The sequence below is a fragment of the Rattus norvegicus genome, chromosome 8 (assembly GCF_036323735.1).
Source record: "Rattus norvegicus strain BN/NHsdMcwi chromosome 8, GRCr8, whole genome shotgun sequence".
Taxonomy (NCBI): Eukaryota; Metazoa; Chordata; class Mammalia; order Rodentia; family Muridae; genus Rattus; species Rattus norvegicus.
The window spans coordinates 120,177,739-120,192,048 of record NC_086026.1 but is presented as its reverse complement, the minus strand read 5'-3'; the positions used below and the strand labels follow the sequence as shown (position 1 = coordinate 120,192,048).

At 45.1% G+C, this 14,310-nt stretch overlaps 1 protein-coding gene across 8 annotated transcripts in view; it reads right to left on the bottom strand.

Moving 5' to 3' along the window:
• The window catches only part of Trank1 (tetratricopeptide repeat and ankyrin repeat containing 1), an 80,499-nt gene that overhangs the window by 41,831 nt on the left and 24,358 nt on the right, over positions 1–14,310 (bottom strand). For 5 of the 8 annotated variants that reach the window (XR_005487854.2, XR_005487855.2, XM_039081618.2 and 2 more), the window contains 6 exons: positions 10,797–10,923; positions 6,940–7,090; positions 4,595–4,713; positions 2,877–2,963; positions 2,510–2,648; positions 839–970 (listed from right to left, as the gene is read on the bottom strand). Coding sequence is in view for 6 of the 8 variants with exons in the window: in XM_039081618.2 (XP_038937546.1) it covers positions 839–970; positions 2,510–2,648; positions 2,877–2,963; positions 4,595–4,713; positions 6,940–7,090; positions 10,797–10,923 (755 nt within the window). In the remaining 2 variants the exon portion in view is untranslated. 8 annotated transcript variants of the gene reach the window in all.

Below are 14,310 nucleotides of genomic sequence, written 5' to 3'. Positions count from 1 at the left end.
CAGAAGATCCCGGACCAGCCTGGATTACAAGTCTGCTCAGGTGACCACCTTCCCAGGCTTGAGTGCCACCATTCCTGTCACCTCCCCTCCCTGACTGAGGCTTCATTACCACTGAAATTGCAGAGGAAATGCCCTGTGTTTGCTTGTGACAGGGTCTTACTGTAGAGCAGACTGGTCTCAAATCCAAAAAGACCCACCTGTCTCTGTCTCCCCAGTGCTAGGATTAAATGTATGTGCCAACACACACGATGCCAAAAAAGGAATGTCTTGTATAAGCGACAGAAAGCAAATACCGACGGATCTGAGTTTGGGGGAAGTGTGTCATCAAAAATCTCTGTGGGAGTGACCAGCTTTCCTCCTTCACAGTCTAAAAAGGCTGTCCATGTCACCATGGCAACTTCAGCTATGCCATCTCTCTTCTGTGTGACCAGTACAGCAGTATGCATATGACAGGATAATGTGCCCCATGGTAGGTGGGCTCTAACGACCATGAAGACCATGTCGGTTGCCTGGCTCACAGGTTATCTCAGGCAGCCCACACAGATTTGGCAAAAGACAAAGGCACTTTGTCACATATAAAGGTGAGTGCGGGGCAGGGAGGGATGTAGCCAAAAGCCTATGTTCTTGAATCCTTAAACCCCACAGAAACCACTTAAAGTCAACAGAGCACAGGAGCCAGTGGTTCTCCTCCCACCCAGCTCCTTCCTGCTTACAGCTCGTTCCTCCAGATGTATTTAACTCTAGGGAAAGTTTGTCCTCTGAGCCTGCCACGTGTGGGCTTTCTGCTGTCTGCAGTCACTGGCCCACAGCACACACCCATTAGACTGTCCCTACTCACGCTTGATGGTGTATCCTGGGAAATGGGCAGCAGCAACATGCAAGACGGTGCAGCCAGCATCATCTCTGTAGTTGATGTGCTCTTTCCACTCAGGCTTGTACTCCATGACCCACCGGAAAAGCTGACTTTCCCCTGGCAGAAATAAGTTGTATTATTTTCTATATAAAATCAGCAGAGTAAATAAATGTACCCCCCCACCAAGTGATCAAAATCCTAGAGCATACACTTCTACTCTCCATCAAAAGTGAAGAGGAGAGACGGGCATTTCACAATAATCTTAGGTCAGGACCCCTTAAAAGCTTGACGGGAATTCTTGCCTGTGTGACTTACTGAGTGAGAGAAACTTAAAAGGGTTGAACAAACCAGAGCAGGCAGGGCAAGGGAAGGAGCCAAGACTGTCCCCTGATCCACATCTCTCTCCAGCTATGGTAAAGAGGACACAGGACAGGGTCTTGACCTTCTGTACACAGGAAATTGTCTAATCTTCATTTGACAATGGAGTCCAGGACTATAGTGCTTTTAGTCAGGCTTTACTTATAAATGTTTATCGTCCAATCTCTGCATAAGAGGAAAGACGGTGTCGTACAAAATCCCGAGTATATAGAATGGATAATGGTAAAGCAGAAATAAAAGATGGAAAAATTAAATCCCAGGTCCTCTGGGAAGGTAGCACAACCTAGAAGAGCTAAACAGAGCTCTCTTGGCTACTTCTGGTCCAGGCAGATGCCAAAATTAATGCCTGACAAGAGAACCCAAGTTTCTGTCTGGTGTGGTATAAGTGTGTGTGTATGTGTGTGTGTTAATGATAGACTGAAAATTTAACTTTTTAAAACCAAACAATGATGCTCTAAAGAGTCTATTTTATAAAAATGACAGCCCTGTTAGGTCTAGTGGCACATGCCTATAGCCCTGGTGCTCTGAGGGCCAATGCAAGAGGAACACAAATCCAAGGCCTACCTGAGTTACAACATGAATTCAAAGCCAGACAAAGGAACTAGAAAAACAGTCTTGGGCTGGAGAGATGGCTCAGAGGTTAAGAGCACTGGCTGCTCTTCCAGAGGTCCTGAGTTCAATTCCCAGCAACCACATGGTGGCTCCCAACCATCTGTAATGAAATCTGATGCCCTCTTCTGGTGTGTCTGAAGACAGTGACAGTGTACTCATGTACATGAAATAAATAAAAATTTAAAAGACACACAGTCTCAGAATTAGAGTAGATCATTGGCAGACACCTAGCCAGGCTGCTTAACAGCCCTTCTTCCTATCCTAAGGGTGAAAGAGGGAGAGTGTATGCATCCTTGACAATATAACCGATTGTATTAGCCATGTTCTTTTCAAGGACGCCCCAGCACAGCCCCAAAACACAGTTGTAGGCCCTCTAGGCAGGCAAAAAACACGTTGAGGGACAGAACCATGCAAGCTGCCTCCGTCTCAACAGTCACTCTGTCCCAATTCCTATCTGGGACAGAGGTCCTTACCCTTCTGTCTAGACTCTAAAAACACATAATCTTTGCAAGCCAAATCTCTGGAAACTGCTAGGTGCCAGGAGAATAAAGATGCTGTGTGTTTGCTGAAACCCTGAATGGCTTGGATAGTCTGCCTTCAAGTAGCTGAGCTCTGGCTCTGAGCTGTCAGGCAGCGAGGTGGGTGTGTGAAGGGGAGAGCACTCACTCGATTGGATGCAGAGCCGCATGAGGGCATGGAGAGGGCTGGGTCCTATGGTTTCGATGTTTGCACCGATGGAGATGAGCCACTGAACCAACTTGGGCACTTGTTCCATTTTCTCATAAAGCCCAATGAAGACATACTTCTGGAAAAAAACCAACTTATACTAGCAGAGTCATGGAAGTTACTACACCAATACTAAACTTGAGCTCCATCATCCACAAGTTTTTGAACCAGCAAAACATGAATTAATGATGCTGTGCCTGAGAGTAACATGAATAGCACGTCTACAACGAGGCAGCTGCTGGAAGTCCCAAACACAAGTGCCATGGCCTCCTCCTACAGAGACACATTCCTGGAACCACCCCCTTACCTCAAAAAGACTTTGCAGCGACAGCTCAGAGACATGGATGTTGCTTGGCAGTCTGTCTTTCTTTGCTGACAACAGTAGAAATGACTGCTTATAAGGAAGAACAGGAGAAGGTTGGCATAGTAATACTACCACGTGAGCTATTAGAACAGAAAGGTTATTGTATGGGCAACAACAAGCAAAATGCAAGCTTCATTTACTTTAAGCTACTACAAAGTTTGTTAGCCTGAGCCATGATAATCCGTCTCTCTGTCTAGCTGTCGTACTGGCTGCCTGTGAGCAAAGTTCTTTCCACATCCTTCACAACCTACTAAAGACAACATTCTCTAATATCAAGCAGTACGAAGCAATGAGGGCAATCTGATGTCACACAGACCTACAACTCCAGGCTCTACACGACCATGCCTAGAGACATAACTCTACCTCCCTCCTTTCCTCCCTCATAAATGTCCCTCACCAGTGGGCTAGGAGCCCAGGAACTGAGACTAAGGCCAAAGTTTGCTAGTAGGTCCTTTCAGTTTGATTCCTGGTTAATGCCCATCTTCCACAGGCCCACTGTCTGTGCTTAGCCCTAGATAATGTATCCAGGGCTTTGGCAGTCCTGACTGCTGGCCTGGCTTTTACAAGATGCCTCAGTTCCCAACATTTAAAAACTACCTACACATCACTACATTGGGCCTGCCCCCTTGGACTAGATTCCTGGGATTGTGTGATGTCAGATTATTATAAAACTCCTTTACTCAGCTCAATGGTTAAGAGCACTGGTTGTTCTTCCAGAGGATCAGAGTTCGATTCCCAGCACCAACATGGCAGCTTAAAACCATTTGTAACTCCAGTTCCAAGGATCTGACAATCTGACATGGTCTCCTAACCCCTGAATACAAGACAAGCATGTAGTACACCAACGTGCATGTGGGTAAACACCAAACACATTAAAAAGAAAACTTGCTCACTCAGTGCTTAGCACATTGTAAAACTCCAGCACATACTAGAATTACCACCCTTAACCATTCTTTTTAAATTCTCTGCAAAACCCTAAAAAAAAGTAACTCTGTATCCTGCAACTTACAAATGAAAATCTGAGGCTCAAAGGAGAAATCAGTTCATGTAGTAAATGGAGGTTAAGCCTCAAGGACACCTCCAACCTCAGAGTGTTAGCTGTTAGCAGTCTCTTAAAACCACACAGAAACCTTTAGCTGTGAAGATGGCTCCCTTGGTAAAGTGCATCAAGCAAGTATCAGGGTCTGAGCTCAGATCCCTAGCATCCACATAAAAACCCAGGCACAGAAACAGACGTCTAAAAAACTCCAGCTGAGGGAAGAGAAGACAGGTCAGTCCCTGAAGCTCACTGGAGGGCCAGCCTATCTGAAGGACAGGCTCCAGGTTCAGTGACAGATCCTGTTCCACAAACAAGGTGGAGACTGATCGAGGAAGACACTCAACGTCAACCTCAGGCCTCCACACATAAGCACATGCATCTACATGCACATATACACACATAAAGAAGTACACATCACATATACTGTACGAAGCACATACACACAAAGGCACACATGCATGAGGTATGCATGTGCACATACCCCCACACAAAGAATAAATAAATGTTTTTAAGAAGTTATTCTGGTATCAAGATAAACAAATAACATATTACATTCCCTTGATGTTAAAGAATTTAATACAGTGTGTGTTTTCCTAGTAAGAGAGTCATTTCCTGTACTCACATGCCACAGTCCTTTCTTTGCCAACTTCTGTATTACAGATTGCCACACTTCTGTTGAAAATCCAGTACTGAAAATATGATCAAAACAGGGCAAGAAACTCTGCAAAACAATGGAGTCACCTGAAAGAAAATTTCATAGCTTAGAAACTTCAAGCGAGGGAAGTCTAGAGCCTTGAAGAACAGTTCCCCAACTAAGACCGCATAGAGTCGAATGACAAGTTAAAGACCTCAGGAGGAAAGCTCTCTTCAAAGTAGACATCCATTATGACAATTACCTTAAGTTCATCCACACAAGCAGTCCCCTAAGTCAGATGCCATCCATAACGTAAGCTGACCGTCACTTAGCTTTCCACTAAGTCACTAGAGGCTTCCACTTCTCTAAGTAAACCGCCAAGGCACTGCTATTTAAGTAGCAGCCCAAATGGGGTTACAAAGCTCACTCTGGTGACAAATGCTATTGTGTATTCAACAGGTGGAAACTGTGGTGTGGGAAAGCATGGTCCTGGAGTGGCAGGCAGACAATTCCTGCAAAAACACCGTCTAACGGAGGGGCCTGTCAGCTACTGCAGCTCCTCGCCCTCCAAACCACACCTCCCAAACACACAAACGCCCATGTCTAAGGACAGCATGCACCTCCTCCACAGTCAGAAATTCCAAAACCTAAGTAAATAAGTAAAAAAAAAATTACATTAAATTAAATAGATATAGTAGGAAAGAATGTAAAACTCCATACATTTGCTTTTAAATTTTTAGGAACTGTGCCATAAGCCTATTTCACTCTCCAAAAAAGAAGTACTTCTGGAGGAAATCGTGCAATGTGGTGCCCTAAAGGAGTCTTGTTACAGTCTGGAGAGGGCACAGTGGTTAAGAGCACAGCCTAGTCCTCCAGAGGAGCACCCACATGCCCACAAACAGTGGCTCACAACCACCTATAACTCCGGCTCTTGGGGATCCAACACCCTCTTTCATCACTGAAGGCGCCTGCACACGCAGTATACATTTCTGGTTCAGTGAAAGATTCAGTGGACAAAAATGACAAAGATAACTGACGTCAACTTCTGGCCCTAAGATCCACACGCACACGCGCGTGCGCACACACACACACACACACACACTCACACAGATGCAGAAAGACTCTGAGGAAGCTCTGGGAACTGGCCAAGCCATTACCTTAGGAGGAAATAGACTATCTTTGGACGTTGGGAACAAACCTCCCAGGAAAGAAACTGTGACCTACCTGGAGACTTTGTATTTCTCTGTCTGGAGGACACAGCTGTGCCTACCTCTAACCCTTTCCCATTCCTCCTAAATACTAATCCTTCTCTGTACTAAACACACCAGTCTGTAAGGCTCCACCACAGACCACGAAAGTTGTGTGAGCATGGTAGCCATGGGAACTGCTAAGTGAAGAGCAGCTCATTCACCGGCAACAGTGATTTCCCTACTTTTGAAAGCCAACATTTTTTCCCAGTGATTCTAACGTGCCTGTCACTTTTTATATTCTGACGCCTCTGAAACAGGAGTATGCCTTAAAGAAGATGCTGTTTTCCCTAGAACAACATACACGAGTGGCACAGGTTAGGTCAGCACAATTTAAATCTGATAGCCACACTATCTGAAGGCAAGGTTACAGCCAGGGCCGTAGACTGCACCATCTCTGGCAAGAAGTATAAGACATGAGGTCCCCTCAGAGCCCTCACAGAATGTGTGGGTAAGGCCTTTGATCCCTGCGCAAGGAGTTTTGCAGCTAAGTATATATCATCAGCTGTCGCAGGACTCTCCATCAGCCCTCTAGGTTATTTTCACAGCAAAAGAGGGTCAATGAGAGAGCACAGCACAGAAAGGCTTGCTAAACCATCTGGAAACCTGAGAGAGAAAACATTCACACACATAGAATAATATTTTTGGGGGGTCCTTTTTTTCGGAGCTGGGGACCGAACCCAGGGCCTTGCGCTTCCTAGGTAAGCGCTCTACCACTGAGCTAAATCCCCAGCCCCTAGAATAATATTTTTAAAGAAAAAAAACAGTGACTTTCAGAAGACTATTTAAAAATAAAACTTGCAAGAACATCACCCAGGACAAGTAGTGTGAGAAGGAACTCTCTAACCAGTGATAAGGAAACTTACTGGTTAGAAAACATGACTCCGAAAGCTTTACGTCATGAGAGTAACAGGACATTGTGTTTTTACAAAGGCACAAGCCATTGAACCTTCCAGGATGCTCTCTAAGACCAGTTCATTCCAACTGAATACATTATTCCCAAAAGATCACTCTGGAGTCATTTTCCTCTGAGGCATTTCGGGTAAATAACAAGGACTTAAAATATTTTTCTCCAGTTTGACTTACTGCTCATGGTTGTGAAGATCCCAACAAGAAAATCAGGAACCTGCACTTGGTCCGGGCTTCTCTGCAAAAGTCGTAGACCCTCAAAAAACATGCGAGCAGCTTCATAAGGCTGGAGCAAGTGCAGCAGGGAGTAACCAGCACGGTAGTATCCCTGGGAAAAGACAAAGTAAAGCTGTGATGTCCCCATCACCTCCCTCTGCTGCTGAAAAGAAAGGCAAATGCAATCCAACTCCAGAGCTCTCACTGTGTGCAAAGAAACTCACTGCCCCGTGCGTGCCTGTGTGTGTGTGCATGTATGTACACATGTGAGTGTGTGTGACGTGTGTGTGTGCCTGTGTGCATGTGCATATATGTGTGCGTGTGCATATGTGATGTGTGTGAGTGTGGAAACTAGAAGTCAGTGTCAGGGGTCTTTACCAATTGCTCTCTGCTTTGCTTTTTTTTTTTTTTTTTTTTGGTTCTTTTTTTTTCGGAGCTGGGGACCGAACCCAGGGCCTTGCGCTTCCTAGGTAAGCGCTCCACCACTGAGCTAAATCCCCAGCCCCTTTGCTTTTATTTTTAACGAGATCTCTCACTGAGTCATGTCAGTAAGACTGACCAGCTAGCCCACCAGCCCCCAGGATACAACCGAGCTCTCTCTCCAGCTAGTGCTGGGGTTACAAGCATGTGGGTACTGAGAATTCCTCACCGAGCTCTTCATGCTGGCTTAGCAAGCGCTTTCCCCACTGAGTCACCATCACCCCCACCTCCCAGTCCCAAGTTCCAAGTTCCAAGAAGAACTTCTAACAAGCATTGGGCACAGGCTTCCCACATTGTACCGTGTGCCATGTTTTTCTGATACATATTACCTGTTAAGAAAGTATGTAATCATGTCCAACTCTAAGGCCTCTGTAATACCTGACAGAGAGGGAAGAAAGCAGGCTGATTGATCATTGTTTGTGGTGTTAATCACAATCTGGACAGGAGAAGAATGAAAGGTGTCCTGTGCCTGGCATTCAGAAAAAGAGTGAGATTTCTGTGTAAACACAGAAGTTGTTCCTTTTACTCCAAGTAAACACAATGTTCACTGATATGTAAGAAAAATCTGCCATGACAACCATTGAGTGCTACTGAGCTCTATATTATAAGGTCTAGGAACAAGAGGAAAACCCCATGATTTTTGTAAAGAGAAGAAAAGTACAACTAAGAGGGAGCAGAGCCAACAAGACAGCTGAGTGAATAATGGCACTTACTGCCAAGCCTGGTGACCTGGAGTCAGGGCCAAGACCCACGTGGAGAAGGAGAGAACCAACTCCAACATGCCTCCAACACACACACACACACACACACACACACACACACACACACACACACACACACAAATAAATATGTATAATATGTAATAAGTAATATTTAAGAGAGAGAATGGTGATTCTACAAAAGAGTAAGAGGACACTGCCTTCCCAAGTTTAGTCACCTGCAGTGGCAGGGACATGCCAAGACTGCTTTCAAAGTTAGCGGAAGTATTCACAATCTGGGTCCATGCAAAACCAAGCATTTAGAAATCCTTGGATCTCTCAGTACTTATTAATATGAACTAACCTTTCTCTGCACATCTAAAGAGCTCAGGTAACAACTTGAAAAAAGAGGGGAAACTACATTTGTACTGTGTTGGTTGGGTTTGTTTGTTTGTTTGTTCAAGCATGAAACCTGGCACAGAAATTTTTCACTGCTTTGTTTTCTCAGGTCGAAAATCCCATCTTTTATTCTGCAGGGAGAAGAGTATGGGAATATGCTATCCCCAAGCATATCCCCATAAAGATGACTTTAAGGGAAGGCATTTGTGACTCAAAAGAGGCAGAGAAAAGCCTTCCTTCTCTAACTCACTGCACGCAGGATCTCCTGGGAGGACACTTACCATAAGTCCCCTCACTTGAGGGAGCTTTTGGAGCACTTTGACCATCAGCACTGAGGTGAAAACACACAGTCCTTCTTCCTGAAACAGTTCTTCCTGTGTATTTCCTCATACAGTCTCAGCCCTACAACCTAAGGTTCCTTCCCTGTATTTCACTCTTGTTAAAAAAAATGTCAAAACTATGCTGGGTGGTGGGAGCGTACACCTTTAATCCCAGCAGGGGCAGAAGCAGGCAGATCTGTGTGTGCTCCAGGACAGCCTGGACTACAAAGTGAGTTTTAGAACAGCTAAGGCTTGAAAAGCAAAGTAAAACAAAACAAAACAAAAAGATAGGAAGAAAGAAGAAAGAAAGAAAAGGCATACACTTCTAGGCTTGTCCCCTTCATTAGATCTTACATGAATCCTCACAAAGAAATCAACAAATAAAATGCATACTTTTTTCCTCAGTTTAAATCCCTAATGCTCCAGCCACTGAACTACTACAGAGAACAGTGAGTGTAGGAGGAGAAAAGGGACACCTCGGAGCTCCAAGTAAATCTGGAAGAGCGGCTATGGTTGCTGTGCCGTCAGGAGCCGGATCTATAAACACACAGGGAAACTGGGAGCATCATTCAGAACATTTTCCTCGGGCCACAGCCAAAACAGTGGGAATGCATGCAGGGCCCAACTGCTCCCCACCCTAGCATGCCCTGGAGAAGAATTCAGTAATTTCTACAGTATCCACCTTCTAAGGAATGTAGCTCGGTAGAGGAGTAGTGCATACCTAGCATGTATAAGGGTCAGTGCCTACTTACAATGCGAAATATTCAAGCCTCTCTCCCAGTATGTGAGTCATTTGTACCTTCAGGCCCCCCGACCCCCACACATCTTCTTGTATTTCTGCTGCCAGCAATTTTGTTCAGTCTCTCCTTAGTTCTTGCAGCCCTGGGCATCCGCTCATTTTCTGGTTGAGGACCATGAGCTGAGAACTAGAATCTCTGGTGCACATCAAAGCATATGACAGAAAAGCTAATGTTTAGTGTTTTCCCACTTCTTGGAGGAGTTTTCCATTACCCAGAAGTTAACATTCACTGCCTCGTATTCTCTGCCATTCTTCTCTAAGCTCGAGTATGAATTACCCAAGGTCTGAGATGATGTCTCTCAATCCTTTGTGTGTCCTCAAATACCAATGCCTTACAGAGTAGCCATTCAGGATGTTGGAAATGAAAAAGCATCAATGCTTGCCAGACCAGACATAGTGGGGGTGCGGGCCTTTAATCCCAGCACCCAGGAGGCAGAGACAGGTGGGTCTCTGTGAGTTCAAGGCTAATCCGGTCTATATAATGAATTCCAGGCTAGCAGGGCTAAAGACAGACAGACAGACAGACAGACAGACAGACACACACACACACACACACACACACACACACACACACACACACACTTCCTAACCTTTGTTAACAGTCTTATAGGGTCTTTTTTTTTTTTTTTTGGTTCTTTTTTTCGGAGCTGGGGACCGAACCCAGGGCCTTGCGCTTCCTAGGTAAGCGCTCTACCACTGAGCTAAATCCCCAGCCCTCTTATAGGGTCTTAATGGCCTCCCAGACTTCCCTACTCCCCTAGAAGGGTTTGATTTCCACTGAGCTGCCATCTGAAATAAAGCTTTGCTAAAATGAAGCCTGCGGACAGCAAAGACCACATGCAGATCAAGCATCTTAGTCTCACTCTCTCAGGTCTAAATGAGCTCCTCAAGCCTCTCACTGAGCTCCAAATACCAGGCAGTCAGGCTCCACCCTCGCCAGGGGCATGTTTCAACACTCACCAGCCCTGTACCTAACTCCTCTCCAGGGAAGGCTCCCCCAGCCCATGGACATGTGTCTGAGGAGCAAGTGCATTCAAGAAGCATCTCCAGAATAAACACCTTGACAAGAAGGAAAAATGCAACCAAAGTAGGAGGAGAGGAGGGAAGCAGCCACCCCCATACCTTCACATAGGTTGGGTCCCATTGCAGACACTCCTTGGCAGCAAGAAAAGCCTCGTCCCATTTCCCGAGGCTGTAAAATGCATTGGATTTGTTGCACAGCAGCACAGCCAGTTCCCGAGGAGGAGTCCTGTGGGCAAGAACAAACCAGCAATCGATAAAGCCATCATTCTGCAAAGGCACAGTCCTCAACGGCCACCACCCTGGAACTGACTGCGGTCACCAGGCAGAGGGTTTTAGCAGGAAATATCTGTTATGCATATAAAAATCTGTCTTTTTTTAACCCCCTAAATAAAAACCTGGAGCATTTACAATGTACAAACCTATGTTTCTTGCTCCCAAATACTTACATTGTTTAAATGACAAATGGTTTCAACATCTTAATTCCATCCCTGACACCGATCAATACAAATATGTTTACACTTGTAGAGAGAAAATGTGAAACTGGTGATGCCATAGAGTTGGGGATGGGATGGTGTTCCTGCCAAGACTTTAGAAAATGCAGATGTGACATGACTCACTCCACATACTTGCCGTATCTCTCAGGATCCATGATTACACAGTCTCCTGGAAGCAGACTGTAGAAGTGGGCTCTGCAGGCAGGGGGTTCCAGGGTACTTGTCCCATCGTGTGGGTCAAAGGGAAAATAAGGAGAACATGGCAGCAAGGGAGGTGCTAAGAGCAGCAGAAGAAGAAGGAGGGTTCCAAACACACCACACTACAAGGGAAGGTCAAGTGCCACTGGGATGTGAGACACATAGAGAGAAAACAAGACTTAGGACTTCCTTTTCATTTAAAAGTGTGAAACAACAAGTCACAAGGCACATAAATCCATGTCTTATAAATAAAAACAAAAAACTGCAAAAGCCATCTCTGTCACCTTCCCCATTGTGAACCTTCTGTGTGTCTACCTTCATTACCTGCACGGCTACCTTCCCAAGTGAAAGGGTACAGCCCAAAAACACTCAGGAGGCACTGGGCCATCGGCAGCAGATAGTTAGCAAAGAGAAAAGGGAATAAAAGCCAAACATAGGATATCGCTCACAAAATAGAAAAGGCTTTAGAAGAGGGAGAGCTCCACTACACAATGACTCCCTCCTATAGGAGAAACACATTGCTTCCTCTCAGAGCTCTCCTGTCCTCCTTCACCAAGCAAAGCAGCAGCCCTACTAACCCCGGACTTCTGGGCTCCAGAATCATAAGAGAATAAATCTGTAGTCTTAAATTGTCATAGGAAATTAATATAGCAATTATGCTGGGCACCGTGTGCTTTTTCATGCATACAGGGAACTTTCCAGAAATAACATCATAAACTAGATACAGAAGCAGGCAAGATTTGCAAAAGCAATTTCTTATGTGACTGTTTATTTTGATAGTTATTTTTCATACCTTCATTCCTCTATTATTGCTGCTTTAATTTTTATTTCTATGAGAAATGAACTTTTGCAATGACTGTTTTAGATGATCTTACCAAGCTACAGATTTCATATACTGTGTGTGTGTGTGTGTGTGTGTGTGTGTGTGTGTGTGTGTGACTATTCTTTGTTCCTGTCTCCTTCCCACTGTCCTCCCCTGTACCCCCTCTCTTACTCTGCCCGGTTCCCTTCCTTCCCCTAGTCAGTCCCCCAATATTTTAATACATTCATAATTATTTTTCTCAATTTTGAGTGATAATTCAGACCTATATTGGCAGTATAACCTATAGAAATAAGAGTTCTTGGCATTCCCAATAATCCAAACCTGTCACATAATACTACCATGCTTGAAAACAGGTCTTCCTAAACTGAAGAGTCAAGGAAGGTTCAGTGAGCCTTAGAGAGTCTGTGGTATGTATGCCTGTGGCCAGGGGTGAATAGCAGAACAGTCAACAAGACGACAGCAAATGGCAATGAAGAGTTTTGGGGTCCAGCCACCCCAGGAGGTTTGGGGGAGTCACCCCAGGAACTCAGACCCCTTAACCAGATGGAAGGGTAAGTTCTGTTGGGCTTCATTTTCCAGTGCCCTGTTCCATTCACACTCCTTGACTTTCTGTACTAACGATGAATAGAGGACAAATAGGAACTGGCATGAGGAAGGAAACAGAAACCAGGTGAGAAGAAAAGTGGAGAGAATGTAACAACAGACGCCTTGTTTATTCAAAAGAGAAAACAAAGGTAGAAAAGCTGAACACTTGCTGCAGTGTATGTCAGGGCAGAAGAGTCTGGAAGGTTTCATCACACTTTCAGATGACCAGAGAGAAGTTCATAGTCTTAGGACCTGGGTGCCAGATTCTTTCAACAATGAACATCAACAATTAGGCCTTCCCTGTAGGAAGTGGAGGGCTGGCTCCCTGCTAGCTGCCAGGCTATATGGGGTATGGTCACTCTCAAGACTGGTTTGTGCAGTCCACAGAGGCAGTTTATTTACTCTAAGTCCACCCCCTTTGAAAGAGCACACCCTGTCACACCTCCTGCACAGCAAGATGTCTGAGACCTTTCCTTTCTCATTTTCCTTGTGACAAGAACATTCCATTCACTCAGTGTTAGTGACCAGCTAAGAGCTGCTTCCAAGCACAGCTCAGTGTCGACCTGGCAGGTGCTGAGCACTAAGGCATTCACATTCGCTCGTCACCACAGCCCCATAAGGTACTGTTCCCACTGTTCACATGAGGAAACAGGCTCTAGGACATACAAGTTACTTGCCTAAAGATCTGTGGGTGATGGACGTCATCCATTTTTTACCCCAGATCCGATCAACTTCAAATTTCTGACCTAGATTCTATGTATGTTAGGACAAGTAAAATTCAGTTGATAGTCCCTCTTTACCCTCATAACATACTGACACAGAGGAGCACTGTAATTCTAAAGACCTCGTCTGTAAGTGGCTAGGAAATGCGGCCACAGAAACTCTATAAAACAAGCCTGAAAGTATTTGACCAGAAGCTGCTTGTATCCCTTTCTCTTTCCGGTCTCCTCTACTGTTACCCCTCCATGGCCTAGCATATACAGGCCACTTAAGGAGCTGTGGAAGAGCCACTTGAACACCAGACATGGAAAGGGTACATATGAACATCTTGGATTTGTCCCAAAGGTTGGAGAAAAAGGTCTGACAGCCCTGGTTACATGACAGGGACTCTAATTATGTTGAGCAAAGTCAGGTGAGGAGAGGTCTAAGAGAGCCTTACAAATCAACTAGCAAGGAGATGGAGGAAAGCAAGGTTCAAAAGAGAATCCCTTACCTGAAAGATGCATATAATAAACTAATAATGAGGAAAAAAAAGAGAATCCCATCTAGTATGGCAGTAATGAAGGCAAAGCCGTGGAGAGAACATTAGATAACGACGAGAGTACAGAGAGGCATCCACCTACGCCATGTGCCTATGGGGACATCAAGTCTGTGGACTTTCCTGTCAGCCAAATCAATTCCTGGATATGTAATAATTCACATTACCTTTATCATTTCAAGTTTTGTCAAGGAATGGAGGAAGGCGCCACGCTGAGCAGGTATGATGGCTTAGTTTAGGCATGCGTGAGCTGGC